At 37.2% G+C, this 14,911-nt stretch overlaps 1 protein-coding gene across 20 annotated transcripts in view; it reads right to left on the bottom strand.

Moving 5' to 3' along the window:
• The window catches only part of ATP8B4 (ATPase phospholipid transporting 8B4 (putative)), a 257,258-nt gene that overhangs the window by 168,720 nt on the left and 73,627 nt on the right, over window positions 1-14,911 (bottom strand). For 16 of the 20 annotated variants that reach the window (XR_009264158.1, XR_009264157.1, XM_058737764.1 and 13 more), the window contains 3 exons: window positions 10,801-10,914; window positions 7,807-7,905; window positions 3,879-3,940 (listed from right to left, as the gene is read on the bottom strand). The exons of 3 other annotated variants lie outside the window; for them this stretch is intronic. Coding sequence is in view for 15 of the 17 variants with exons in the window: in XM_058737764.1 (XP_058593747.1) it covers window positions 3,879-3,940; window positions 7,807-7,905; window positions 10,801-10,914 (275 nt within the window). In the remaining 2 variants the exon portion in view is untranslated. Of the gene's footprint in view, window positions 1-3,878; window positions 3,941-7,806; window positions 7,906-10,800; window positions 10,915-12,762; window positions 12,984-14,911 lie in introns of those variants that run through there. One more of the 20 variants, XM_058737772.1, reaches the window with a different exon arrangement.

Raw genomic sequence — 14,911 nt, 5'->3', positions numbered from 1 at the left:
GGAAAGTACAAGTGCAGAGAAAGGAGGGCTACTGTATTTCATGGCTTGGGGCAAAAATATGCACTTATATTTAGCAATCACAATCATTTCTACAATATGGAATCATGCCACCCCTACTTAGTTTTAAAACCAAAGTCAGCAAATTTTGTCAAAGGCTAATACAACATGTATTTCTTAAGCACTTTACATATTATAAGAGATTGCAGATACAGAAGATTGGTACTGATTTTAAAAGAATATGAGTAACAACATTAAAAAAAAGTGAAATTGAAAAGGAAGTTTATAAAAGAAAGGGTTTTATTGCTCTATTTATTTTGTGACCCAGGTTTACAGTGCTTAGCATTACAGCTCACACAATCCTAACAATGTTAAAGGAGTAATGTATATAATACAAATGTATATTACATACAGATAAACTACATATATATTATGTAACTATGTTATATTCCTGTAATTGTATACAAAGCCCTTCAAATACAAAATAAATAGTGAAGACAGGATCATACCACAAAGTCCACACTTACATACCTCTTCATGAATGAGTAGATTTCAGGCTACTAATTTAGGCTCTCACTTGCCATGGGACCCTGGACAAGTCACTCCCTCTCAGGGTTAATCACTTCATCTCTAAAATGGAGCACTGTTACCCACACTTTGGGTTTTTTTTAAGAAAGTTAAACTTGGAAGCACTGGAGCTCACACAGAGTAGTTGCTCAATAAATACATATTGAATCTGAATGTACCTGCCCAACTTCCTCACTTCTGAGCACAGCAGGAAGAAGCCCAGAAGGAAAATTAATTGCTCAAACTCACACATGAATCCAGGTTTCCTGACTAGTGCTTTCTTCCCACCTCCTTCCCCTTAAAAATCTCCAGCCTGAGGCTAACCATGCCTCCCCTCTTTCCAAGACAAGCCAATGATGGCTCCTGCCCTAGTGCAAAGACCACAAGTCCAAGACCTATCATTGCCCCTCACCTGCCCAGTTGCTTCTATACTGGTTAAAGATTTAGCACTGCTTGAAACCTTCTCTGGAGAAACACGAAGATAGCTATTGGTATTCATACATGCCATCAGCAAACGGTACAGTAGTTCCAGACCTTCTGCCAGCAGCACACAAAGGTAGCCACATGGACCTGGCATACACCCCACTCTGACACTCACCTCCAGCAACACTTGTACTCCCCTGATCCCCTCCAGGCATCTTACTTTATTACTGGATCACAACCCACAGGTGCCAAGAATAGACCCAAAAGCACTTTCTTAACATTTTCCATTAACATTGCAATGGGATCTAGTATGCATTAACTACTGTCTCACATCAGGTTCCCTGGAAGCAGATCCTGAGATAAGGATTCACATGCAAGTGTCTCATTAGGAAAGTACTTCCAGGAGAAACTGGTAAGGGACATGAGACACAACACAGGGAAAGGGAAAAAAACCACACAGGGTGTGACTGCATGCCAAGTCCCATCCTCTGTCTGATCTAAAGGAGTGGTTGAGAGTACAAATTAACCTCAGAGCTTGTCTAATTGAGGCAGGGGTGCTGCTCTTTCACACTCCTTCACCCACCAGTCACTGACTCCAGCAGTTCAAGGGCAGTGCTCTGGAAGAAAACAGCAGGTGCAAGTGCTTACAAGCAATGCAAATTGAAGCTGGGGATGAGTACAGAAGACAGTGAGGGTCTGTGTAGAGCCCCAACAGTATCCTCTACAACCACCAGCTTCAAGGGAGGACTTGAAGCTTGACTGTCTCAGATCTGAGCCCATTTGATCTTTCCAACTTTTCAAAATCCAAAAAATGGAAAGCCAGTTTCTGTAGCGTGAGCATATAGTACAAAGACCACCACCCCAGCCACTGGAATTGGCCAGTGATGCAACTGAGCAACATTAGATAGATCAAGCTACTCTAGCATATTGCTCTCTCAGCAAGAATACTTGTTACCGCTCAGTTTGAAAATTCAATAGACATTGTGCTAGGTTCAAGGGACACAGATGTGATCAAGAGATGACCCCTGCCCTAGAGGATTTCACAGTAAAGAGCCATCTTCTAAATGGAAAATCTGGCCTGATTTTTTACTGAATCTTAAGGAACACTCCATACTCAATGATATATGCTTCTCCTGTCAATTTTACATGATCAGCAACAATACATACTAAAACATCACACCATATTGAACTACAAAGAGATGTTACTTCATGAGGAATCAACAGAAAGCTAAATGAAACCACAAGAAAGTAACACTAATACTACTTCTAACAATGATAATGATAGATAGCATGTGTGGGAGACATACAATCATCGAGTTTCTGAATATCTAAGTTCCTAGATAAATCCCTTGGCCTCTAATTAATGCCCCAAGGTACTGCCACAAGATTTAACTGGTAATTTGGGGGGACATTAAAGATATGCTAGGGCCATTATTTCAAATTCATTATGTAATTGTACATTTTAAACATACTTTATATGAGGTGATACTTCAAAGGAGTAAGATTTGTTATCAAATGTTCCTTGGGGAATTAGTTATATCATATTGTCAGATCTAATATCCAGTCAGAACTGTAAGACTTGAGAAAGTCAAGATATGCAACAGTGGCTCAAAGCCACATATTGCATTAGCTTACAAAGATTCACCACCTCTTGACAATAAATTTCATATATTAAAAAAAAAAAAAAAAGATTCACCACCTCTTAAGAATTTGCTGTAGACCACAGAATTGTTTAGGGTCAGTACTAAACTCATATTTAATGTCTCTCAGAGTGCAAAACTCATGCTTTTAAACACCATGCTCCAGTGGCAACAATCCAAAACCTGCTAACATTGGAAATGAACCACATGGTTCCAGGCATCTTTATGGCTTATCTGTGTCCCACCAGAATCACCCCTTCAGAGGCTCTGTCTCTAACCACTATAATTTTATATTAAGATCCTTTTCCTTCATTGTACATTAACACTATTTTCTAAAACAAGCAAATACAGAAAAAACTATATGTATTCATTATGTTATTAGTGATCAGTCAATAATTTAGTTATGGAGATTAATTACTTCAATCCTACCAATTATTGTCTAGATTATACCTAGTCCCTCTTGGTATCTCTATCATTTCTTGGAATTTCCCATATCACATGATTACTTCATTTTATGATATTCCTTTAAAAAAAAACTGTCCTCACAGTATCCAAATGTTTCAAAAGCACTGGCAGATGTGACTGACTACCAGAACGAAGTATATCATAGCCAGTTTCCTTTGTCACATGTTATTATTAGCAAAAAAAGGGACAAAGAGTAAGAAACCATGCAATGAAGGCTTGAAATTTTGCTAAGTTTTATGGAGGTATTTTTGTTGTTATTAGTGTGTAAATACATGTTTTAAAGCATTTCAAATCCAAGAACCATTCCCATAAGTATTTATCAATTTAAAAGGAATAAAAACTCTGTTATGGTGAATATTCCATTCTAAATTTAACTATCAAGTAAATCCAAGATTCATTTAATACAGTAATGAGTCAAAGTCTTTCTAGCAATATTCCCCAGAAATTACCAAATTAAATAATTCAAATCCTTATAAAACGTCTATGACATACAAGACATTACAGAAGTGTCAAGTCTAAGCAGTATTAGATCCAGAGATGAAAAGTGATAATGATTTGCCTGTGTCCACAAAACAAACTCCATAGGGATTTGATGTTGAGTAGGTAGCACAAGCACCAGCTGAACATTAAAATAAGCCATGAAGATAAAATGGACTTACACTGCAGTTTTTAACAAATTGGAAGGGAAAAGTAACATATACTTAATTAAAAGAGAAAACCACCAATTGTCAAGATCATTTTATGGTCCCCAAAATCTTAAAAATAACCCAAAAATGTCTTTCTTACTTGCTGTCGATGAGCACTTCAGATAGCCGATTATTCACTTGATTATCACTCTTATGGCGAAACTGAAAGTCAAAATGTTTGTGAAAAAAATATATTAAATCATGCTTTGTCAGCACAAATAGGAACACTGAAAATACTTTTGAGTTCATCTGTTTGGACAATTTCACCATAGATCCAAAATTAGCCAGTTTATACTTACCATGAACCCAGCTCCATGTGTTCTAAATCTTAATCAATACCCTTCTCACTAACCCTTACTCTGGATGCTACCAATGCAACAAGTGTAGCCACATGCTCTTCTAATTCCCACACATTTTTAGGTGCTTCTAAGAAGACAGTATTCCCTTTACTCTGCCACATGGTTCTAGAAAACTATACATTTTGAAGTCCTCAATAAGGAATAGAGGCTTCCATTTTTCTTACATATGTGCTCAATACTTTATTGGAACATCAGTCATTCTGTTTTATGGATTTCTTTGAAGCCAAGAAATTACTTGTAATAACATGTATTCTTATTCTCCAGAAATTCTAATTGCTAACAGTAATATTATGAAATACTGAGCCTTTAAAACAAAACTCAAAATACAATACTGAACAACATTTGGTATGGATTTGTTTTTTATGCCCAAGTGATACTATTTCTTATTGTATATTCTAGTAATGTAAACATCTTACATTGCTTAGAAGAGTCCAAATATTATGAACCCTCTACTAAACTCATAAATTAGCAGTCATTTAGATAAGACTATCATCAAGATTAGTGTTTTCATTTAAAAAATTCAAAACATTGTACCAATATCACAACATATAAAATGCTCCAACCATCCCTTCTCTTTTTCAATATCTTTCCCAAACCCATCCCAATCTATTCTGCCATGCCCAGTGCATGCAATTACACTGATTTCCAGGTGTAAGTTAATGTATATTATCAGGAAAAACAAGATATTTAACATTTGTTAACAAGAAAAAATTTACAAAATCAATAGAGGAGTAAATTAAATCAACCCATCATTGGCATGCAAATTTCTCACCAGCAGAAATATTATTTTTTCTCAGTATATCATTTGATGTGGGTGCTGGATATTCTGTTTGCTCCTCTGTGTTCACACCCCATCCTTCTCCACTCTGCCCTCTGTCATGGGAAGCTGACCCATAAGATCCTTACCCTCTGGCTCCTGGTTGGGTTTGGCCAAAGGTGGCAGAAGATCAGAGTAGCCAGAGGAGAGTGAAATGGGGGTATCTTTCTGCCTGGCCTCATTCAAGCTGAGTTACAGAGAGCCCCAGGTGCCATGAGCAGCCCTCAGATACAGGTAATTGCTTCCTCCCATTGCCCCTTCAGACCAAGAAGTAGTATTGCCATCCATATTGCTACACTATGTGCTTTTCTTTGACCACTTTTCTTTTGCCCTTTTGTAAATAGTGCCTTCATTATTAATCTTTCTCCAATCTTTCTCATTTCAGGGTGACGTCTCTTTTCTGTCAAGACCCTGACTGATAAATATATCTGGTTATTGGACCCACACATATCATCACAAAAATAAAAGCATATTCAAGCATTAACTGCAATAAAGACAAAAGGAGACTTAGAATTTAGTCACATCTGTATCAAACCTGAAAATAATCCCCAAAATTGACTAGTTGGGAATCACAGAAAAAGGCCAAACAGTTCACCCCCCTGCAAGCTGAGGAGCCTATTCCCTGGGCCTTAAAATAAGTCACTCTCACTTCAGCTCAGGTTTTGCCAATAAGTCTTGGTATTGGAACAAATGGAGTCTGGTAGGACTAGAAATGGTAGTAGAAAGGCTTAAAGAGGAATTTCCCAGGGCAGGAAGGGAGCAGAGTACTAGCACTGATTGTATCCCCACTGCAAGACAGGCTCTGTGCCACATGCTTTATACATAGCATCTCATATTGTCCTTCCAACAGTTCTGGTATCATTAACAACATTATACAGACAAGGAAGGGTCCAGAGAAGTGGTTTCCCTCATTTCATACTGTTAGAACAGTAAGTTACAGTTACAGTAAGTAACAGGGTAAGGAGTCTTTCTTTAAAGCCCATGTTCTTTCTACTCTACCATTTTATTCTTCTATGAAATGTGACTATAATGAATAAGACATTTACCCCAATATGTAGACACTTAAGCATATAAATAAATATTATTTCCCAGAAAGATCAGCTATTGTGGAGAAGACATACATTTACTCCAAAGTTGCCATTACTCAAATCATGGTTAAAATTTCCTCTCCTAGAATTTCTTGGAGATTACAGTCCATTCTTTAGAATGTCCTCTATTCTTTGAAGATGGAGCTATTTAAAGACCTGAAGGGATGCTTTATGTTTGGAAATATATAAAAGCTTCTCTTAGAAAGCAGGTAGGGTGAATACATTTTTTTAGGGGCTTGAGAGATAGCATTTGTTTCCAAAGCTGGGTGAACACAAAATCATGAGATTGGCTTTCTTCTGTACCTTGAACACTGGCCATGAAGACAATTCTTTACAATGAGCTTCAAAGTACTTTGAACAATGGCAACCTTATAGGAATGAATAAATTCCAAGCTGACCACTTTTAAGTGACATGATTCATTAGTATGAACAGGTCCTGTGTGTTAGTTAAAAATCCTGCCTCAAAGGTTACAGTCACAATGTTAACCATGAAATACATGAGGCATTTCACTAAAACTGAAGAGAATCAGGGTTGCCTGGGTGGCTCAGTCAATTAAGCCCATGCAGAACCTACTTGGGATTCTCTCTCTCTCGCTCTCTCTGCCCCTCCCCTGCTCATGCCCTTTCTCTCTCTCTCTCAAAAACAAATAAATTCTTAAAAAAAAAAAAAAGAGTCATATCTTATATATCCTACAGATACATGGTATACAAAGACACACCCCTTAGCACAGAGTAGTATGAATAAGGGTTCAAAAGCCACACTGCCCCAGGTAGACTATAAGTTAAACCCTAGAACAACCACCATATAGGCCTATAAAGCTAATAATAAAGATAAGAAGAAATCACAAAAATAATCTAAAAGAGGAAAAATGGAACAAAGAATCAATGAGGCATACAGAAAACAGTAGCAAGATAATAGATTTAAGTCTAATCACATTAAATATAAATGGGTTAAACATTCCAATTAAGAGATTTTCAGATTGCATAAAAAATCATTACCTAACTATATGCTATCTACAAGACACTCACTTTAAAGACATATATAAGTTAAAAATAGACAACAGGAAATATGGGTATGAGTTCACAGGAGAGGCCTAGACTAGGAATAAAAATATGTAAGTCATTGGCATATAGACAGTTATTAAGGATAGCGCACATACAATCACCGAGGGTGAGAATATAACTTCTCTAAATTTAGAACATTTGGCTTCCTTGAGACTGTTTTTAAATCTTTGAATTTGAATGACCTCCCTTGGCTTATGCAGACTTCAAAAGTCTCTACTGCTTTATATTTCACTATTTACATTAGTTGCCTGACTTTTGAAGTGATTTGACTTTGCAACTCCTGGTATAATGAGCAGAGGATGTGAGAGCACCAAATATCTACCAATTCTCAAAACTTAGAGAAAGACATATAAGATAAATAATACTTCACTGGGTAGAAGGAGGTTTGTGTTCTAATTCTGATCTTACCATTAATTGCCTGTCTGATCATTAACATATCACTGGTTCTTTAGAAACCTTGGTTTCCTCATCTGTAAAATGAGGGAGTAAGTCTAATTTTTCAAGTCCTCTTGCTTTCAACTTAAACAGGCTCTGGTTCTATGACATCTGTATTAGTCACTGAACAAACAGCAAAAGAGTTTTATGTAATATTAAGCAGAAGAGCTCCATTCAAAAATTTCAAATAGATCTCTATTTTTTATTTCTGGGAGGTCACAATTGAAATTGATAACTCAAGAATGCTCAAAAGTAAATACTCACATAGTCATCTGTGGCATCTTTGACAGCTGTCATAGTTATCACCAGGACCAAAGGCACCATGGTAGTAAACCAGGTCAAGGAAGAGATTTCTGGAATCAGCTGAAACAAACATTTCAAATAGTTTAGGGCTTTTAAGTTAGAAAATACATCTTCCAAATTTTGTCATTATATCTGACACACAGAAAGCAGTAAGATTATACTCAGTTATTTGTACAAATGTAGAATAACTTTCAATAATTTAAGTACTTTCATTAACTTATAAGACACACGGAAGTATCACTGAATGAATTTTCAGACTACTTGACAAAAAATAAAATTTTTATAGCAAGTTGAGAAGTAAGCTTCTTGAAATCCTTCAGATAATGATCTTTCCCCAGTATGACAAATGTCACTTCTCTATTCTCAGCTTCTCATCTCAACTTTTAACAAGTTTTTACTAACTTCTCACCAATTCCAAAAGAGATTCTTTGAGCCATCTACCCTGCACCAAGCAAGTACTTTTCATAAATTATGTCATTTGACATTCAGAAAAGTTCATTGAGTTAGATTATGTACCAGAGTTGTTTTGCACATACCCACAGAATTTGTATTCCATGTAAATAGCACCTCCAGGGCACAACATAGAATACATTGTGAATAATTCCCTAGAGTCAGGAAATGCAGCAGTCCTAAGTATCATTTTCCCATCTTATAAATAAGTATCTGAGAGGTCACCCAACTGGGCCAAGAACATACACTGCTAAAATTTGAACTTTCATTTATTGGCCTCCAAAGCCTTGTACCTATACTTCCAAAGCTACCCACATGACAGAGACATAGTGACAGTTCACATGACTCTCTTAGAAAGAGAGTTTTCAAATGGGGTTCAGTATGGAAGTGCTTAAGAGTCATAAGATAGGAAAAGAGTGGATATGGTCAGTGTATGGAGATCAGGCCCTAACAAAAACAGCTCTAAATTAAATCAATTTTATACAATAGCTTCCACATAAAATTTTTTAAAAAGGAAAAAAAAAACTCAAAAGCCTCTGTGATACCAATAAAAACATCAGCCTGAGTGGCAGAAAAGCTAGATTGTAGTCCTAATTCTATCACTGACTCATTGTAAAAGATTTACACATCACTTAACCTTTCTGGGTCTCATTTCTTGATAAAAAAAAAAAAAAAAAAAAAAAAAAAAAGGCTGGACTAAATCATCCCAAAGGCTCCTTCCAGACATAAAATTCTGTGAGCAAGAGCCTTTGACTATACATAAGAAAGCCATTAGAGCAATGAGCTCAAAAGTCTGGAATGATGTAAAGAGTTATATAAAGAAACCAAAAGCAAATTCATAGGGGGCAACAAAAGAAATATTGGATTCCAAAGTCTTTTCAGTAAACTGTAAGGTATACATTCACTCTGGAGTTTTTATTGTTGTTTTGTTTTGTTGTACCTATTCAGCATTCAGTTCTTCTCAAGTACACCTTAGGGAACTATCTCACTCCCCCTCTTCCACTTTCAGTCCATACAATGTTGGCAGACTCATTCCATTCTGGCTCCACATTTTGGCATGTGATCTAGAGCAAGTCAACCATTGCTACAAATTCTTAAGCCACCATGATTTATTTATGGATAGCGATGTAACTCAGCATAGTCCAGGGAGAGCTAATCCCAAGATTTGCTGAAACAACCAAAAAAAAATGATTCATTCTCTTTCTCTCTCTGTCTCCCTATCTCTCTTTCACGTTGGAGTTGGAGCCAGGAGAATAAAAGTCTAAAGCTTTCAGAGACCACCTGGTAGAGAGGGCCTGCCTGAAAGTAAAGCCAACATGGAGGAAAGAAAAGTCCCATCTTGGGGCACCTGGGTGGCTCAGTCAGTTAAGCAGCTGACCTCAGGCTCAGGTCATGATCTCTCAGTTTGTGACTTGGAGCCTGCATTGGGTTCTGTGCTGACAGCCCAGAACCTGGAACCTGCTTTGGATTTTGTGTCTCCCTCTCTCTCTACTCCCCAACTTGTATGCTCGGGTTCTTTCAATCTCTCTCTCAAAGTTAAATAAACATTAAAAAAAATTTTTTTAAGAACAGTCACATCCTATTGAAATAGTCTGCCCATGTATCCAGTCGTACACAAAATGAGAAATATTCCTAAATATATTCCTATTTTGCTTAAACGAATTTAGGTTTCTGCCACTTACAGCCAAAGGTCCTTAATATAGTTATTCAATTAAGTAAAAATAGTACTCAAAGTTATTAATCTTGACTGCACACATCTAACCCATCTTTTTACCTCCTAAAATTAACACATTCTGAATGTACCACTTTGGTCTGATTAAATTACTCTAAAATAAATACTAGGTAAATAACTGGCTATCATGAACTGTTTATATGTATGTGTATTGTTTGATTTATGCCTTCTTTTCTTTGCTAAAATATCAGTAAAAGCTAAAATTTTCTTTAAGCCCAAGTTTTAGTCAGCTGAGAGGAAAAAGAAAGTTTATTAACTACCAATTAACCTCTCAAAATTGCAAAAAATAGTCACTCTACAGTGAGACAAGATATAACATATTTTACACACACACACACACACACACACACACACACACACACACACAAATAGGTTATTGTTCTTAGATGCAAATGAAATTTTCCCAGTTAGCTTCCACTGACTACTACTCAGCTAGACTGCCTCAACTCTGATAACACCCATACTGTCAACACAAGAGGGAGATAAAGAAAGGAGGAAGGCTATGAACAGTAATTATTAGGCTCTGGTGTGGTTCAAATAAAGTGCAAGGCTGCATTCTAAAATGACCTCAGTGTTTAAAATGATGAATGTACTAGTTTTTACCCATTCCTGACCCTCCCACATTTGTAAAGAGAAACAGCAATAATAACATTCAAAATCTGATAAGAAGGGTTTTACCTAATCATGAACATTTAGCTAAGTGAATTAACTTTTTCCAATTATATGAATACTTCTAACAAACTGATGATTAAGAAATACAACCTAAACATTACCTGTAAAATCAGAAGGAAAAGGAAATAGGCATTTGCCACTCTTTGGAACTGTTCAAATAAATTAATTGGCAAAAAGGTAAGAATGTTGTACTTGGATGTGTGGATACAATTATCCTGGAAAAAAAAAATAGCATCATGTTAGATAGGGGCAAGGCATTGCTCATTTATCAGAAATAGCTCTAAAACTTACAAGGATGAACATGAATTATGCCAGAATGAGACACATAAACCAATCACCGAGAAAATTTTAAGTTCTATGTGGCCCAAGGTGTTCATTTTTCCCAAAATGACACTCTCCTTATATAGTTGAAATTACTGTCCAATGCCATAAAATATACCATGACTTAAAAATGTATCAAGTACGAGTCTGCCTCTGAAATTTTTTACTCTTATGTATTCATTCATTTGGCAAATATTGCTTGAGCACCTACTGTATGCAACACTGAGCTTGTACTTAGAGCCGTGAAGTCTGAATAAACTAGAGATCATCTGGTCCACCTTCCCATTCTTTAGATAATTCTGACAAGGGGAATCCTAGTCAGGTCTTTAAAAGTCTTCTGTGATGGAAAACTGACCACCTCACAAAGCAGCCTCTTTCTATTTCAGAACTGGAATTGATAGAAAGGTCTTTATTATGAGAAACCCAAATCTGCCTCTCCGTAACTTTTTACCATGTGCCAAATTCCATCCCCCAGGTCCCCCAGACAAAGTCTAAGCCCTTTAAATGTTGGAAACCTTCAAATATTTGAAGACCACTCCTAGGATTCCCCAAATCATCTTTACTCTAATCCAGACATTCTCAAACCCCTCAGCCATTCCATGACTTATTTTATCAGCATCTCTTCCTGATCAGTTTCTTCTAGATCTATCCCGGCCTCTCTGCATCTCTCTTAAAACATGTCGCCCAAAACCAAACACAACCAATCCAAGTACAGTAGAAACTTTGATGTTCTGTGTTCTGGAATATTGTATTAACATGCCTTAAAACTTCATCAGCATTTTGGCAGTTGTAGCTCACTGTTTATTGAGTTTTGATGAACTAAAATATGTAGATCACTTCTTCATAAATCACTATGAAATCAGATACTCCCTTCCTAAACATTTACCATTGATTTTCTCAAATATTGACATCTTTGATATATTCCTATTATACTAATCTAATGAAAAAAATAATTTTAAATATACTATCAAAGTATTAAATATTCCTCCTAGCTTTGTGTCATCAAAAAATTTCAGGGGCACCTGGGTGGCTCAGTCAGTTAAGCAGCCAACTTTGCTCAGGTCATGATCTTGCTCTTCGTGAGTTCAAACCCCACATCGGGCTCTGTGCTGACAGCTTAGAGACTAAGGCCTGCTTTGGATTCTGCGTCTCCCTCTCTCTCTCTCTCTGCTCCTCCCCTACTTTACAGTCTGTCTCCATCTCTCTCTCAAAAATAAATAAACATTAAAAAGAATTAAAACAATTTCAATTTTTAGCTATTCTTCCAAAGCTGTATGGACTAATACACTATAATTTTTTTAACATTTATTTATTATTAAGAGACAGAGAGAGACAGAAAATGAGCATGGAAAGGGCAAAGAGAGGAGGAGACACAGAATCGGAAGCAGGCTCCAGGCTCTGACCTGTCAGCACAGAGTCCAACACGGGGCTCGAACCCACGAACCATGAGATCATGACCTGAGCCAAAGTCAGAAGCTCAACTGACTGAGCCACCCAGATGCCCCTAGACTAACACATTATAAAGGACAAAACTAAAGACTCCCTCCAAAAAACAAAAAAAAAAACCCCACAGACACAGAAAAACATTTTTAATTAAAAAAATAAGCTTTTTCAGCCACTTGTATTTTAAAACTCAGCCTGTGTGACTGGTTTTAAGTCAAACTACACTGGCTCCTAGTAATCGCTGCTACCTGTTTAAAGAAAATACGGTCCCCTGTTAAATAGCCATTTTTCAAATTTACCAGGAATCAGTGTGTCTAGCTCTGTGCAAGAAGCTGTGGGAGAGTAAGAGAAGTGCTAAGCGGAGAATTCCCAGCTTAGTTGGTCTGATGCACAGTCATGTCCTGCAAACTCTTCTGTAAGCTGATGATGACTATTTTGCAGTGAGCTATCAACTCAAGGTGTGGGCTGGAAGAAAGGCTGTGAGAGCTGCTAATCACGTAACAGGTTTCTGAGGTAGGGACTTGGAGAAAAGAATAGGGAGGAGGAAAGCTAAGGAGAAAAAGCAGTTAATAAAAAATCACATATACTTAACTGTTTTATATTTTCTTCTAAGTTGAAACTAAAATGAGGTTAAGTCTGTATCTTGTAAAAGGACAGATGGAACATCTGCTGGGAAGCTCAAAACCATGACAGGAATTGTAAAGAAAATCTTCTACAAAACTGAATTCCACATAGGTAAAAAGACAATTGTGTGGGATAAAGTGATAATGCCAAATGGGGACTGTGACGATTTTCTTCCATTTGTTTAACTTGACATATAGCAATGATTGTGTTGTTCTTCTGGCTCTGTTGTGACTTAGTCACAGATGATGCAAACCCTCACAGCTATGATTGGGAACAAAGAATGAGTGCTCCCCCTCCTGGAGGATCTCTGGACACATTTACCTTTCTTTTTCAATCAAAAGGGAAAAAGTGGTTCTATTTCTACTGCTTGTCCAAGGACGTAGGTATTGATAAGACCTTAAATATTCAGTCACTTCACTGATCAACCTATTGGCTTACAGTCAAATTTTACTACAATTCATGCCATTATATAGCACAGAAGATCTTTACTTCTATCCTCTTAGCACTTTTCTTTTCTACCACGGACCACTTAGAAACTTAGTGGTTTAACAAAGTTAGTTTGTTAACAAACTTAGTTTGTTAACCAGGTGGGCTAGTTAACTGACCCCAAGATGTCATAGGCAATCCTGGACCACAGGAGGCCTCCCATGTAGTGGGAAAGGTTCTACCCCTAGAGGAATATCAGAGAACACCAGTTCTCTATAGGAAGCTTGCTTCCAAGAGGAAGAGGACAGAGCTGAGCTGGGAAGGCCCAGAGATCCCTGCAAGATTGACACATTGAATAAGTAACTCCACCATAGAGTAAAGGGGTGGAGAGAAAAGTGTTGCCACAGTAGAGATCCCTCCACCAGGAAGACAACATCAGGATGAGGGGGAAAAAAAACATCGCTCCTCTAAAATATATTAACACAAAGGCCCTAAAGTAGGCAAAAGATGGCTCACTTGGGGTTCTAAAAAGGGGACTATGAGGCTGTAGTAAAGGGGTCAGCACAAACTGAGGCTAGAGAGAGAAGTTCCCTGAAAGACATACTAAGAATTTGGTGTTTATCATAAAGACTAAAATTTTAAGTGAAGAGGGAACTACTGAATGGCTTTAAACAAAGGAGTAACCTGAAGAACTTCTAATTTTAAAATATCACAGTAGCTAGAGTGGAGAACAAGTTGGAAATGACACAAGAATAGATGAGAGAAGACCATGAGAAGGTTTTTTAATTAGTCCAGGTGAGAGATGATGGGTGGCTTAAAACAGAGGGTGACAAAAAGGTTGACAATGAATAATAATAATAAAATAAAAGAGCAGCTGGTATTTATCAAGCTCTTCCTATGCATGCTATTCTGAAAACTTTAAATTTTACAGCTTATTTTATCTTCACAATACCTTTATGCAATAGGTACTATTATCCTTACTCTATAGAAGAGGAATCCCAGGCTTGGAGAGATTAAGTAATATGTATAAGCAAGGTTATATAACAGATAAGTGATGGAACAAGGATTTGAACCCAGGGACTCTGCTTCCAGAGCCCACTCCTCAGCAGTGTACTTCCCCAATTCAGGGCAAAGCAGATCTCTCTTCTGCTTTCAGATCAATCATCCCCTGCTCTCGCCTCCACTCTGAATTTCTGGTCTGCTGCCACTTTCTCACCAAGGAAAATAACACCGTATATCTACCTTTTCCTCTTGAGTCAACCCCTGCTGTAGGAGCTCTGGTTATCTATTGCCTGATGTATGATTACAGTTTCCCGTGTTCTCTTTCAGACCCCCTCAAGAGTGATTCTCTTGGTCCCTGACAAAGTTCAATGCAAGTAAATAGTATAAATAACCACT

This window comes from Neofelis nebulosa, chromosome 7 (assembly GCF_028018385.1).
Source record: "Neofelis nebulosa isolate mNeoNeb1 chromosome 7, mNeoNeb1.pri, whole genome shotgun sequence".
In the NCBI taxonomy this organism is placed as follows: domain Eukaryota; kingdom Metazoa; phylum Chordata; class Mammalia; order Carnivora; family Felidae; genus Neofelis; species Neofelis nebulosa.
This window is presented reverse-complemented; position numbering and strand designations above follow the sequence as displayed.